Source organism: Nyctibius grandis, chromosome Z (assembly GCF_013368605.1).
Source record: "Nyctibius grandis isolate bNycGra1 chromosome Z, bNycGra1.pri, whole genome shotgun sequence".
Taxonomy (NCBI): domain Eukaryota; kingdom Metazoa; phylum Chordata; class Aves; order Nyctibiiformes; family Nyctibiidae; genus Nyctibius; species Nyctibius grandis.
Genome location: NC_090695.1, coordinates 62,386,666 through 62,401,259, shown reverse-complemented (window position 1 = coordinate 62,401,259; position 14,594 = coordinate 62,386,666). Strand labels below are relative to the sequence as shown.

The 14,594-nt window shown below is 38.1% G+C and overlaps 1 protein-coding gene across 2 annotated transcripts in view; it reads left to right on the top strand.

Annotated features, from left to right (window-relative positions):
* The window catches only part of FBN2 (fibrillin 2), a 191,112-nt gene that overhangs the window by 54,442 nt on the left and 122,076 nt on the right, over nucleotides 1-14,594 (top strand). For both annotated transcript variants that reach the window (XM_068422044.1, XM_068422045.1), the window contains exons 7-8: nucleotides 2,538-2,663; nucleotides 13,588-13,713. In XM_068422044.1, coding sequence (XP_068278145.1) covers nucleotides 2,538-2,663; nucleotides 13,588-13,713 — 252 coding nt within the window. The remainder of the gene's footprint in view (nucleotides 1-2,537; nucleotides 2,664-13,587; nucleotides 13,714-14,594) is intronic.

The window sequence follows — 14,594 nt, the reverse complement described above, 5'->3', positions numbered from 1 at the left end:
GATCTTAAAATTTTGTTCACTTCAAGGCTTCAGTGATAGCTTTTCTGTTTCTGGCTGCTGCTGCCATTAATTTACTATTACTTGACACCTTTGACTTACAAAACTGTGACAGATAAGCGGTGGTTGTTTTTAACCACTGATCTGCTGACACAGTTGGCTTAATTTAAATAAGCATTAATAAATGACACAAGGCACAGTCATACTGCATGTGATGAATGCATTTTGAGGCCCAAGGGTCAAAAGACAAACACCATGTTAGTTTTACTCAGAAGGGAGCTGGGCTGGGTGGGCTTGGTGTGAATAAATGGCGGAACCCATCTTCTGTCTAGATGTTGCTAAATCATTGTCGAAATTCCTTAAAATACTGCAGAGGTTAAAAGTTTGCTTTCCAGGTAAACTAGGTTGCACCATGCACTGGTTATTTAGAAGAAAAATGCTTGCAGAAAGTTTATGCCTCTAATAAAGTGCTTAATCCATTTACAGTCTAACTGTTGCATTTGGACATGGTACTGTGCTGACTAAATTAGCACAGATTCAGGAATTAAATACAATCTTCTTCAGTACATGTATTTAAAACCACGTCCAGTGGTTAAAAGAAAAAAAAAAAATTGCCTTCTTCCTTGACTATGAGCAATACCTGCTTAAATGAAAAAGTGGGTGAATGGACAAGGCATATATCATAGGTTTTATCTATAGCAGAAACACCAGGAGTAAAAAAAACTGAGGAAGTAATATAATCCACAAACTCAGGTGGAATTTTAGTGTCTTGTAAGGTCTTTGACATAATGAACGTTCTCCTGAAAAGGAGTGCTGTATTCTACTATTAATATGTTTGTTCTGCCCCATCTATATCTCGCTATTCTCTGCATTCATATTGGCAAAGAGGTGGTTATGGAAGGGAAAAGGCAGAGAGAAAGAAAATGAACATGAACGTGAAGAGGAAAGAGATGCTTTCTTCTGCATCTTAAGTTCATTTAATAATGCGTGCAAGCTAACAGGAAAACTGACTGAAAATGGAAAATAGGGTAATGATTAACATTCTTTGTTTATTTGGCACTAATGAAAAATCTGCGGAAAAAAAGATGAAAGATGTTTTTCCTAAATGCTTTAAAAATATTGTAATCTTAAATAGGTATTTTAATCATAATGGAGAAAGGAGTGAACTAAAATTGTGGTTTTTAAAAATAGGCAGTCTGTTGCTTTAACTCTACTATAGAATTCCATACTTAATTGTAATCTAAGAAGAGAAAATAGTACGAAATTGACCTCTGCATAGAAGAAGCTCTTTGGAAGCCATGTGGCTTCCTTTTCTACAACCTGCAAAGGACACTTTATTTCTGTTTCACAGTGTGGAGAACTAAAAAAATCAGCTGATTTTTGCCTCTTCTGTGGAAGGGCAAACTGCTTGACAAGAAATATTACCTGAAATCTCACAGAAGCTTCTGCAGGTTTTGGAACAAAACTTCCATGCCTTCTCTCCTCTATGAAAATTTGTATGCATGTGATTTTTTTTTTATGGGGGAATTAATACAGTTGCTTAATTCTGAACTCTCTTGATAGCTATAGATTAACTGAATTTAAAAAGAGCTACTGAGAACCTAAATACCCATATATAACATGTACATCATGCACTAGTGTAGAGCCTATTCTCCCTTCCCTTGTGTACAAAGAATTTCATTCTGCTTTAGCACTGGTTATTTCATAGAGGCCTCTGTGATCCTTGGTATTACTTTAACTGCCTGTTTGCATGTACACAGTGAGTCATGTGATAGTTTTTTATAAAAACCTACAGAAATACAGGATGTTTTGTGTACAAACAAATGAGAGTGGGGGACAAAACACCCAACACAATTTAAACTGGAAATAGCACATTGTGAAATATAGCAGGAAGTTACTGAAAGTAAGATGTAAAGCAAAAATGGCACTATATTTTCTAAGAACACTTATTTGACATTGATGGTCCAGCCTAAAGAAATCTATCACATTCTAGTCCTACTTATTACTTCAGTAAATGGAGTTACACAGATCATTTGCCATACAGCTTACCCTGGCTGAATAGCACCTAATATCTATTGACTTAAGTAGTTTGACTTCTGTCCAGAAAGAATATCCTGCAAGAATTACCTTATCTAGTTAAGGTAGACAGGAGGGTAGTCCATATGTACAGGTAGAGATCCTTCAAAATAAGAATCTGCATTTTGTAATGGCCATATATAAGGAACAATCTGAGGGCATGGGATACCAACAACAAGTTGTACAGATTTGACTTAAGTACACCTCTTAAATATTTAAAGCTATGTAAGTCATAAGTCAATACACAATTCATTTTGAGCTTATATGGAGTCGAATATAACACTCATGAACGTCTGAGTCACACTGCTGTTATAGCCATATCTTACATTGGTACTGAAGTGGAGAAATGTGCTGGTGTTTGCTGTGGTTATTTTCAAGAATAATTTCAGAGCTCTCTGTCTATCAGCAAAAGCCATGATGAAATTTTGTATTTTATGTCAAGTAATCCTTTTTTGTCTTTGTAGATGTTGATGAATGCCAGGCTATCCCGGGAGTCTGTCAAGGAGGAAACTGCATTAATACAGTAGGTTCGTATGAATGCAAGTGTCCTGCTGGTCACAAACAGAATGAGGCAACTCAGAAATGTGATGGTAAGTGATGTTGTCAGAGAACATACCTAAGAAGTGGTTAAGTAAAGCGTTAGAGCACTTTAGTAATGAAAGAAAAGGTTCTGAATAGTTGCAGTATCTGATCTGAATGGACATAACATCATTGTACTGTGCTTTTTGTTTCTTCACAGCATTGTCTGTTTCTACTTTGCTGTTCATATTTTTCATTAGATGTTTTTTTCTGTCTGACTCATGTGGGTAAAGACTGTGCTGTTTCAAAATTTAGAACTATTGATAAAGAGTGCATCTGTGAGCAGCATATAACTGCAACTGAGTTATTAAGATTTTGTTTGTTTTCTCAAAAACGTCCAAAATATTCTAGTACAGGTAGGTATTTCCAGCCTACTGACAACAGCGTGAAAAGCAAATGTGGCAGTTTTGGTAATGGATGTAAGAAATTACTGCTATGTACAATTTGTGTCGAAGAGCCTGGGTAAGTAAAAAATACATAGGAAATGTCCTTTTTTAGATAAAAAAAGAAATAGACCATGTTTAATAAGCTTAGTTTAATAAACATAGTCCATTTTTATTTGGTAAACATGTTAGAACAATTAAGAACATCAATTCTACATAGTTTGAAGTAATTCAGTAGAAAATTGATGAGTTTTTGTGGGTTTGATGAAGACTTCACTCATTTGAGTGAGTTTGACATGCTTTTGAAAGAAGTTAGAACTCTCAAACTTATCCCAACCAGTGGGTGCCTTCACATTCAAGTTACAGAGATAAGAGAACTGCTTGTTCAAGGCTTTGGCTTGTGTTTAGGCAGCAATTTAAGTATGTTACCAAATTACATTATACTCAGTATTCAGTTACAAACCAATACATGTTTTGTAGCCAATTTTGAAAGTAGTCTCAGAGTTTTCCTTAGTTTTGCCTACAATACAGAATTCACAGAAAAATTAAGTAATACAATCAGTTTGAAAATCACATTTTGTATGTGAAAATACTACATCTGGTGTTGTTGCAATACTGAAGAATAAATAAAAAAAAATTCAAAGGTATTTTTCTCTGGTCCTGTCCTCCACCTTATTCTGGTTTTTTTTGTTGACTAGTTTCAATATCTGCTCAGAACACAATGATATTCCTGTCATGAGTTTTTTGGGGGAAACCTGGCTATATCTTGTTAAATCCTCCCAAGAAACAGTTTGCAAGAAATAGAGTTGCAACCGTAGAAATAGAGCTTTTCTTACTGTGGTTGAGGAGAAATGGAAGCAGCTTGTCTGTGCATGTGCACATGTATATCTACCTAACTATATACAAGAGAGTGCTGATAGGTATCCAGCATATGCACATAGGTTTAGGGCTCTGCAGGGAGCAATCATGTTCACAGGGAAAGCAGGTCCATTTGAACCATTTTATAAGTAAGGGAACACCAGGAGCCTTGCTGAGACACTGGGAAAAAGAATCTCTCCATACCTTGAAGACAATAGAACAGTAGAAGAGTTGTAAAGCAATAGAACAGTATGGCACCATCTCCACAGCCTTCTGCAGGATGGAGGGAGAAACCAGAAAGCACCAAGTGGAGCGAGGAATCCTACAAAAGAAGATGACTGAAAGGGAAATTTGTAGTCAGAGCCAATTTCCTTGGGAGAATTAAAGCCAAGGCATTTAATCTGCCCTGTGCTGCATGGCAACCTGTGTGGAACAGGGCAAAGCATAAAGTGGGCAGCACATCCTAGTAAAATCTTTCATTTTTTATGGGAAACAGAATGGGAATGTAACCATAGGCAAGAGGTAGTGGGAATTTTCTTGCCAGGAAGGTGAACAGGAAGGAGTGGCTGGGAGGGTACAAGAGATTTGTAGGCTGTTTATGAGGCATCAGCATATAGGAAGGAGAATTGTAATTAGAAGAAAAGGAAGAGGGCAGGGTGCTTTGTTTTCCCTTCTCAAGAGCCCTCTTGTGGGCTTGCCCATGTTGGAAAAAGTGGACACGTATCCACTGCTCCTGCTGTTTTTAGAAAAGGACATGGTACTTACCAGTTTGTGACCCTTTACTTGGTGTCTTTCTCCTCTTCATCTATGTGGAAAGAAGCCCAAAGGATGAAACATCCCTTTCCATTCATTGCTAACTGCAAAAACCCCAGCTGCTGTTGGAAATGCCTGCTGCTCCATCACTGGTTCTTAAAATTATGACTTCCTTTTTATTTCCTTATTGAGTAGTAGTGACGACGGCTGCCGGGACATTATTAATAGATGAATCCGAACACAAAGTACGAAGGTGTGTAGTAATAATCCAACACTACTTGCTTTTTTCTGATAATGAACTCTCATCATCTGGAAAGGTAAATTGGCAGATATCATCAACAATTTCACGCAACTTAGTTTATGACTAAGTTTATATAACAACATCTGGTACTGCTATCAGGTCAGACGTGGTGCCGTACTGATGTGGATATGTAACCTGCATACCAGAGCTAACTTGTATCCTGCAAGCTCAGAGCACAGGCACAGTGAACTTAACAGCTGCCTATACCCACCTTAAATCTGACATGTGCATGACATGATTAATTTTGTTAGTATCGTAATGCTGTCACTGGCTTCTAAGCAATGTACTTCTGCAGTGGTTACACAACATTTAGGAAGTGAATAAGCATCTACTGTTTGCAGTTGTCTTTGGATAACTGGCTATTTTTACCATCATTTTGTGTTATGTGGGATATCAAACGGTAAATACAGCTATGATTTTGAAAAATTCTAGCAATACAGTTTATCTTTCAGTAGAATTCAAGCATAAGTTTACTGAGCATCACAATATAAAGTACACAAAATTCAGAAACATTTTCTTGTAATTATACCATCAAATATAAACAGCTATCAGCAAAAAAAATTTGCTAATGTTGAATGTTTTCCAAAATGTGACTGTGATGCCTCATGTGAAAGAGTGGATTTGAAAACATTAGAACCATAATCAGCTCCTCATTTCAAAGCTGAAGCAAAACCAGCTGTAATTGCTAAACAAATGTGTAGTGTATTTGATTGTGTAGGCAATGTATAGATTAGAAATGTATGATTTGTTGTTACTCATCTTGGATTTGTGTTGTCAGTTCCAGGACATTTCACTGGAAGGCTTTTATTCAAATTTATATTCTTTGAATTATATCTGTTTATTCTGGCAGGACTCTTTCAGCTTGAGACTATTTAGAATGGTATTAAATGCACTGATTACTTTAATGTTAGAGAGTTAACTTTTACATTTTTTGATGAATAGTTACTTATCCTTGTTCATTAGAAGTGCACTTAGTTTTTGAATCTCTCGATCATGGTGTATTTATTATTCTTCCATGAGACTTGTACAGCAGGGGTAGGGCAATAGTGCTTTTGCCCAAGCCAGCTGTTGAGGTGTTGGTCCTAAAACAAAGGCATTTCTAATGTGGTAAATATATAATGAGAGCAAAGACAGCATTTGGATATCTGCTACGATGGACTGCTGTCTCAGTTCAATAAATGACGTCCCTGTGCTGTTGATGTCTGTAATCAGCCCATGGCAGTGCTCATGCTTTACTGCTGTTAACCCTAGAAGAGCCCCATGTGAAGGAGACCTGATACTTCCTCACAAGGAAGGATGCAGTTAAAATACATCAAATAGATGTTTTCATAGAGATCCAAAAAATGCAGGTCATTTTGTATATACTATGTTTCTGCCTGGCATCTGCACTCCAGCTGTGATACCAAAAGGAGAACTTATTCAGTGATATGTTTCCTTCCTTCTGAAAAAAATAAAGCATTCTTTGCGTTCTACTTCTTTAACCTATCTAAAGCTCTGCTTTAATTGCTAAAAATGTTGTTCAGCAGTTCTCCCTGCTGGTATCCACAGGAAAAGTTGAACGTACTTTTAACAAATATCTGCTTAAAATTCTCTGATGCTTATGGGACTGTGCGTAATAGAAGTAAAACTTCATCTGCAGTCTGAAATATTTGCTGTTATAGTTCAGTAGTCAATGTGTTTTCATTTCTTGCTTTATGGTCATATGCTTTCCAGGTCATATGCCCTGGCTTTGTTTCTTCTAAGTCCCTGCCACTTCTGTCTGTGGCAGAAATTAGGCCCTAATTAATCCCTGGTCACAACTTCCTCACTAGCTTCCCTAGTCACATAATACCCCACGGGGAATTATGGAGATAACAACCTACATTGCCCAATTTGTACCATTTTTTCTGGGAAAAAACCCCATAATGAGACTGCTACTTGTCCATTTCCCCATGCTTCACAGCCAAGGTGGTAATGCCAAAATTATACCAGGGTAATACCATGCTTACATTATTCAAAAAATGGAGCGGAGAATGAAAGCCTAGCCTAGTTTTATTCAGGCTTTTTCTTTTTGTTTTAAGAAAGGCTTTGAGAGTTCATAATCTGTCAGTGTGAGATTTATAGGATAAAACTATAGCCAGTCCATCAAACAATTACACTTGCAGTTAGTAGGACTGGTCATCTGAGTAAAGTTATATTGTTTATGTATATGGATGGGGCCATTGGGAAGGATATAAGGAATTGGCTTCCTATGAGTTAGAGCCTGTGTACAGAGATATTATTTAACAGAAACTGCATTGTTTTAATGAAGTTTCTTTATTTAAAACATTACGTAGAAGCGTTGTAGTATGGAGTATTCTGCTCACTCCTTTCCCTTCTTTAAGTATGGAAAATCAGGTCAAATATTACTTGCTGGCTACAAAGGACAAAATCCAAGTTGGAGTCAGTAACCAGGCAAGGCTCCAGCGTTCAGAGGCAGAGGCTGGAATCTTACACTAACTATTCAGACCTTCTTTATTTAACAGCAAGTCTTCTACTTAAGAAGGAGGGATTTGAGATCCCCTATATTCTTTGCCATTAAACATCTAGATGTATTTTGTGGGTTAGGGTTTTTTCTCCTGTTCCTCCTGAAAACAATAGCTATTGTTAGAATAAATAGGAATGTTCGTGTTGTGCTTTTTGTGCCATAATGGATTTTACTAGAACTATGCTAACCAGTAAACATTGCTTTGCTAGGCTATTTGCTTGCATTATATTCTTGTGTTTCTTCTTAAAAAAAAAATCAGTAAAAAGGCATATATTTGGCTTATCGGATTTATTTTGAGCCTCAGATTACAGTTTACTGACACTGACCTTTCAGAAATTAATGCAATTGTGTATCAGTAAAGAGGCTTTGAAGGATTTCCAAAGCACGTGAAAACAGCTTGTATGTGTAACTGTGCATGCATACCCTCGTGTAGAAATGTAACTAGGTAGCTTAAGCTATTTGGGAAAATATAACCTTTAAAATTAATCTAGCTCAGGGTTCAACATTACTGGTTTTATTTATAAGCTTTTCTATATTCCTGATTTATAGACTTTCCACAGTAATCAGGACAACTCCTTTCACTACTGAGTAAATCATAGGATTCAAGGAATGGGCACAGAGCTGAAAAAATTTGGAAAAGGCCATTACAGGGGTTGTACCAAATTCCAGATATGCGAAGCACTGGTGTGATGTTTCAACTAAACAAAAGAAAACCCCAAACCCTTCTCTTTTTTGGCCTAAAAGTTTTGATCTACAATGTATTGAGTTTTCGTTGCCTTTTTAGGAATGAAATTCTGTTCATTTTTAGGATGTTATCTTCCAGAATTAATGGAACATGCACCTATGGGTTGTTCGGAGATGGATTCTATATAGATAAACTGAGAGGAGAAATAAGCTTTCAGATGTGCTTGCTGGTTTGCGTAAGAGGTAGACTACTACTTATTATTACTGAAAGGATCTAATAAATGTTTTCCACTCAGTCTTCTCAAATTGAAAATACATCCTACTCCTTGCCTAAATATAGTTAGTTATGCCACTCTGTACAGTCAAAGGTACTCTAGGAGGTAGGATGCCTCTGATGCTTGTCTGAAAAGATAATGTTGCTGTACTATTGACATCAAAGGGCTAGGACTATATGACACAGGCTAACTCCTTTTTTTTTTTTTAAACATGGCACCAAAATGCAAAGAACCTTTTAAAAGAAACGGTTCTATTTCTGGTTTTCCTGCTTTAATGTGTAATTTCATTACACTGTGTTATTCAGATTTGATACTACCAGGTATTACTATAGACTTGTCCTGGTTTGGCCCAAACCAGGCCAATTAGTCTTAGAGAAACCAAGGTCACTGCTGAATTCCTCACTGCTTATGAGTGAAGAGCCAAAGGGGGGTCGCAGCTGCAGGGGGGGGCAGACAGGGCAGGTGACCCAAGATTGACCAACGAGGTATTCCATCCCACACACGTCATTCTCACTCTCCTATTTATCACTAACCCACTGCCTCCTGGAGGTGGGGCCCAGGAGGGAGGGGCCCTCCTGTCTCCCACTGATTGGTACCAGCTTTGCCAGTTTCCAGTTAAAAGCCTGCAGGTGTGATGGCAGTGAGAGCTTTTGCATTTTGCCCTCTGCCCGTGCTGGGTGGAGCTACTGCATTTTCCCTTCTGTCTGTGCTGGGGGGAGGTACTGCCTTTTCCCCTCTGTCTGTACTGGGGGGAGCAACTCTGCCTGAGGAGGATTTCCAAGCTCTTGATCTTGGTTTTGTACATATTTGTATATATTTGGTTATTTCTATTATTATTGTTATTATATTCTTTTTCATTATTATAGTTTATTAAAACTGTTTTAACTTTCCAACCCATAAGTCTCTCTCCCTTTTCCCTTTCCCTTTCCCTTTGCGGGGTGGGGGGGTGGGGGAGAGGGTTAACAGAGAGCATCTGCCACTGGTTAATAGCTGGCCCAGCTTTAAACCGTGACAAGACTAAAACTGTTTTCAGGGAACCCTTTTTCAGAACTCAGCAGATGAGAGCCCATTTTTCTGGTACTTTTAATGCAGTTATTCATAAAATCCTGCTTACTGTAGAAGTAAAAGTCATGAATTCTGGATGACAGGTAGCCAGGCTGTTTTTTTTTGGCAGAAGCTCACCTATTAATACTCACACCTGCAAAGTTTATGCCACACATTTAAATTAGGTCTCACATTGAGACTGGCTTTCTCATCTCGTGTGCAATGTTGGAACCGCAGCCATTCATGCCACCAGTCTTTTTCAGCCTTAAGACACCATCTCCTCTTACTATCTTTGAAGCATTTTCCCTGAGACCATTAACATGTATTTTGGAGGGGGGAAGGGAGGAAATTGAGTAAGTTTTTCAATGAGCCATCCTAAAAATAGCTCTTCCTGAGGTAAAGTCTCAGAATTTCCAGTCAGAGGTAACAGAGATCTTGTTGAAAGAATTGCACATATAAGAACCAGGGAGGCAGAAGGAAAGGCAGAGATTTAGCTCAAAAACTAGTGAAACAAAAAGTCCACTGACTTGGTACTGCTCCAGTAAGTAAGAAAATTATTCTTTCACAAGGGTTCTCTCTGTTAATTTGTTTAAAAAAAGTTTTCTCTCCTCATGAAGACTGTGGAGTCTTCCTTCTGCTCTGGTCACTGCGCAGATTTCAGGAAGGGACTTCCTCCCTTCCCAGCTCCCTGTCATTCTTGGACAAGAGCCCTAGACAGTGTTAAACTCCTGTGCACGTAGCCAGGTGAGAAGGATGGTCTACATCCCACAGCTTTGCAGAAGTGGCTAACTACTTCCTTCGTCTTTCACTTGCCAGCCCTACAAACTCCACCTACTCATTTCCTCAATGGGCTTTGTACTGTATGACAAAGTAGTTTGGAATTAGGTTTCCTTTGGTAGAAGATCAAGTGTTATGTTCTTGTAATTAAGATTACTGCCTTTAAAGTAGCAGGTACTTTATATGCCTATACTTACAGTCTGTGCCAAACAGAGTGAAAATGAAGGGGACATTTTCAGTTTTCAAGTGTCTGCTGGTTTTAATAGTCAGATTTTCATAGATTAATTTTTCTTGTGTGTTTTTTTCTTATGTATAGTAGCTGCTGTTGTACCTCAGTTACCACAAAAAAATAGAAATGCTATGAAACCTACAAGATTTAAGACCCACTCTCTAAGAGAGTGACTGAATGAAACAGATATTTTGAAAATGCTATGTAACTAGTTCCTAGCACAGGCATTCTTAAATTTAACTTGCTCATGTATCACTGGTGGTGGCTGCTACCAGCTTTGTGCCATTATGTGTACAGCATTTGCATCTTCTGACAGTATTTTCATGCTGGTAAACTGTGACCACCATGCTGGTGATACCTTTATTAAAGTTTTGGTGCCTCTGAACTTCAGAATCAGTCTTGGAATTTATTTTTGGAACCACTACAGTAGTGTTGAACTAGTGTAGTCTAGTATTTCCTTGAGATGGAAGGTGTGCTTCAAGGGATGGTAAAATAAGGGAGTTTTCTTGCATAAGCATCCAGTGACTCTGCTGTCAGGAAGGTGTCACTTTCCAGAAAAAGCAAGCTCTTCCTGCGAGCTCTCATTTTGTCCAATTTTCTTGCCTGTCTTTCTGATGTGATGTTTCAGACTGTGTGTGTATACAGAAAACAGTATTCATGTTTAAAAGACTTATGGGTTGTGAAAGACCTGTACTGCATGAAAGGTCTCAACAAGGCATGCAGCTGGTTCCGGTTCTGTTTTGATTTACACACATGGTTTCATTTCATTGGATTAAATCAGATGGTAAGCAGTTCACCACATTATATATATTGTCTTTAATATAGTAAATTAATGCAAGATTTCAGAGATTTCCTGGGGAATTATTTGGTTTTGATTTATACCATCATTTGGAATTCTGGAATCTGTGCAGTGGGTAACTATGAAGTCTTAAGTGAAAGCATTATTTCTTAGAAGTGTTTTAGTTTAGCAACAATGATGCTTTCTTTTGTACACACTTGAACAGATGTCTAAGATGTGTGGAATAGTTGTCATCATTTTGTAACTAATGTAAAATTTAAACTTTTTGCACCCTCTGAAATGCTTAAATAACCTTATTAAAAAGACAAAATTTTAACTTCCTCTGATTCTGCTTCATAATGTAAAACAAACAACAAAGGCCACAGGATGCTTATATGTATGGACTAGTTGGGAAGTTTGAAGACATGTTACCTGTAAGATAAATTGTCTTTTCTACAATGACACTCCAAATGACATGCCAGTGGGAGAGGGATTGTTTTATTCATTCCTTCACTTTACAAAGAAGTTTTCACATTCTTAGCGGCCTTGTAGCAAAATTTTCTTTTCCATACTTGAATGTCTTCTGTAGATTCATATCTAAAGGGAGTTCTGCATGTGTGGACCTTCCCACAGTGGGGAGTTACCTTTTTAATATAGTCCCTGTGCACACCAGATCTTTTTGCTCTCCTCCTTTTCTTTGAGTTTTCAGTGTGCAGAATGTAGCAAGGGAGGGGAGCAAAGTATTCATCACATAAAAGCTTCCTAAGAAATAGCACCTGCTAAACTTTATTTCTCAAGTGGTCATTCATCTCAAGAGAATTTCTAGAGTGACAGGTCCAAGGAAATGATAGGTCTGTGTAAAAGTGCAAGGAATGGTCTGTGGGGTCCCAAGGCTTTCACAGAATCACAGAATGGTTAAGGGTTGGAAGGGACCTCTGGAGATGATCTAGTCCAACCCCCTGCCAAGGCAGGCTCACCTAGAGCACGTTGCACAGGGTCACGTCCCTTTCTTACAAGGAATGTGAAGACCTTCACAGTGTCATGACAAGATCATTTCTGTCATATGCTCTTTTTGATGCTTCTGCTGCATTATTTGACATGAGACAGTCTCGGTTCGACAGTCTGACTTTTCTGTTTTGATTTTTGTTTTGCAGTATGAAAGCTAATTTAAATTAATACTGCATCCAGATTTTTACAAACAAGTTAAGCCAAAGTCTTGTACCTGTGACTACCTTTGATATAAAGCCATGCAAAACCTGTGGTATCATATCATTCCAACTGGAAAACATAACCCATCTCAAGCTAGTTAGAAAGTTGGCCCATGTTTTTCCAGGTTTTCTCAGAATGCCTCCCATGTTAAACCTGGGCTACATTTCACATTCACAGAAAGCCACTCGAAAAGCTAATGTGCAGAGGTCACTTCAAAGCAAAATTAGGTTACTAAAATGATGCTAAAGATATTCATATGTCTTAAGATTGTCACAAGTTGTAGAATGAAGTGGTTACTTAAAATGGCTAGTTTGTAAAAATGATCATGACATAGTCTTTACTTTCATGCTGTTCTTCCTGCTTGTATTTCGTCCATTCCAGTTTGCTCTGCTGAGCTTCACATCTCTAACAATACAGACAGACTGCTTCCTCCTATTGCTTCTCATTGCCTCAGCTCCTCATTTTTCTTCCAGTTTGTGCTGGGGCAGCACATGGTGCTCTCAGTCCTGGTGCAAGTACCTTAGCAACCTCATGTTATATACAGCAGCTCATTCACCAACTTCATGATATCTCGCTTTATACATATTTACATACAAAATTGTTTCAGTGTTCAGATAAGGCCACTGCTTTTAGTTAGCAGAAATATTTGAATAGATTAAAAATTTCTGAAAAAAAAAAGCAACATTTGGTCGCATTTGAAGAGCTTGGCCAAAATTCTTGCTTACAGTTAGAGTATTAGAAGGCCAGGAAGCAATCAGATCTGATGAGCCATATTTCTGTTGCAGAAGCCCGGAGCTGTCATGCTTGGCTGCAGTACCATCCTCCTTCCTTCAGCTCAAAAGCACAATGTGTATTTTGGTATTGCATTATAGCTGTTGTGTGCTTCCTAGAGATGTCACTCAGTGAAATCCCAGACTGCTCTCACGTACTCTGCGACTTGAAGTGGTGCACCCCTTGAATGTAGAAGGAAAACCTCCATTAGATGGCAAGAAAATTATTTGTAGTGTGCAAACACCAGCAATATATTCTTCAGTCCGAGTTGAATAACTTCATTTCAGAAAAGCTCTCTTTCTCTCTTTTTAATACACTATGTTCAAGTGCTCTGCTAATTATCCTATGTCCTTTCCTTTTTGAGTAGATATTGATGAATGCAGCATCATCCCAGGAATCTGTGAAGGGGGTGAATGCTCTAACACCGTGGGAAGTTATTTCTGCATCTGCCCACGGGGTTATGTCACATCCACAGATGGCTCCCGCTGTATTGGTAGGTATTTCACCCTGCAGGCTTTTAGAGCTCTCAAGGTTATTAAGGCAATTTATACACAGCAGCAGCAGAACTTCTGTCCCAGTCATCTAGTGCTCCCTCCACCTGCCCCAGGATCTCCCTATATGCTAACTCACTAGTATCTCTGATCCAGCTACTTAAGATTTATAACATCTTCCTCTGATGATGGTTGCCACTGCATCCATCTTTGTGTAGATGGTAGATCCCTCTGTGTCGACTGTATTGTAGCCTGAGAACTACCTGAGATCTGGGTCTTCTTAGGAAAAAAGCAATAAGATCTCTCTGTTGTCTAGGCAAACATAGGAAATGTTAATTATATTTGTTTCTCTAACCTGCATCTAATGAAACCCAAAGCTAAGCTCACTTTGGTCCTAAAGGAGCAAACATTTATCCTTACTTGGTATTTCAAGTTCCATCTCACATAGGTTAATTTAACCTTTAGAGACCAGTATAAGGCACATACATAAACTCAGAATGCATTAAACAGTATATGCTGAGGTGCCTCTAATTTGGCTGGAACAGATAATAAAACAAACCAGATACTAGATTTCAGTAGATTGCAGCTTTTACAGGATGATTTATTTAAAACCTGTTCCTGTATTATAAAAAAAGATGTGTGCTTATTTTCACACGTGGTAATTTCTGTTATACAGCTGTGTGAGTCAAATATATGGTATAAACCATTGAATTAACTAAAAATACTGCATATCGTGTGTAAAAAACATTAACAATTGCTAATGATAGTGTCTTTTCTAGATCTCGTGGTCCTTCTTATTTCAGACATCTCAAAGCACTTTGTTCTCATGTTGGGAAAGGGATGGGAATTCTGAAAGGATTTCTGCATTATTACAGATAAATGA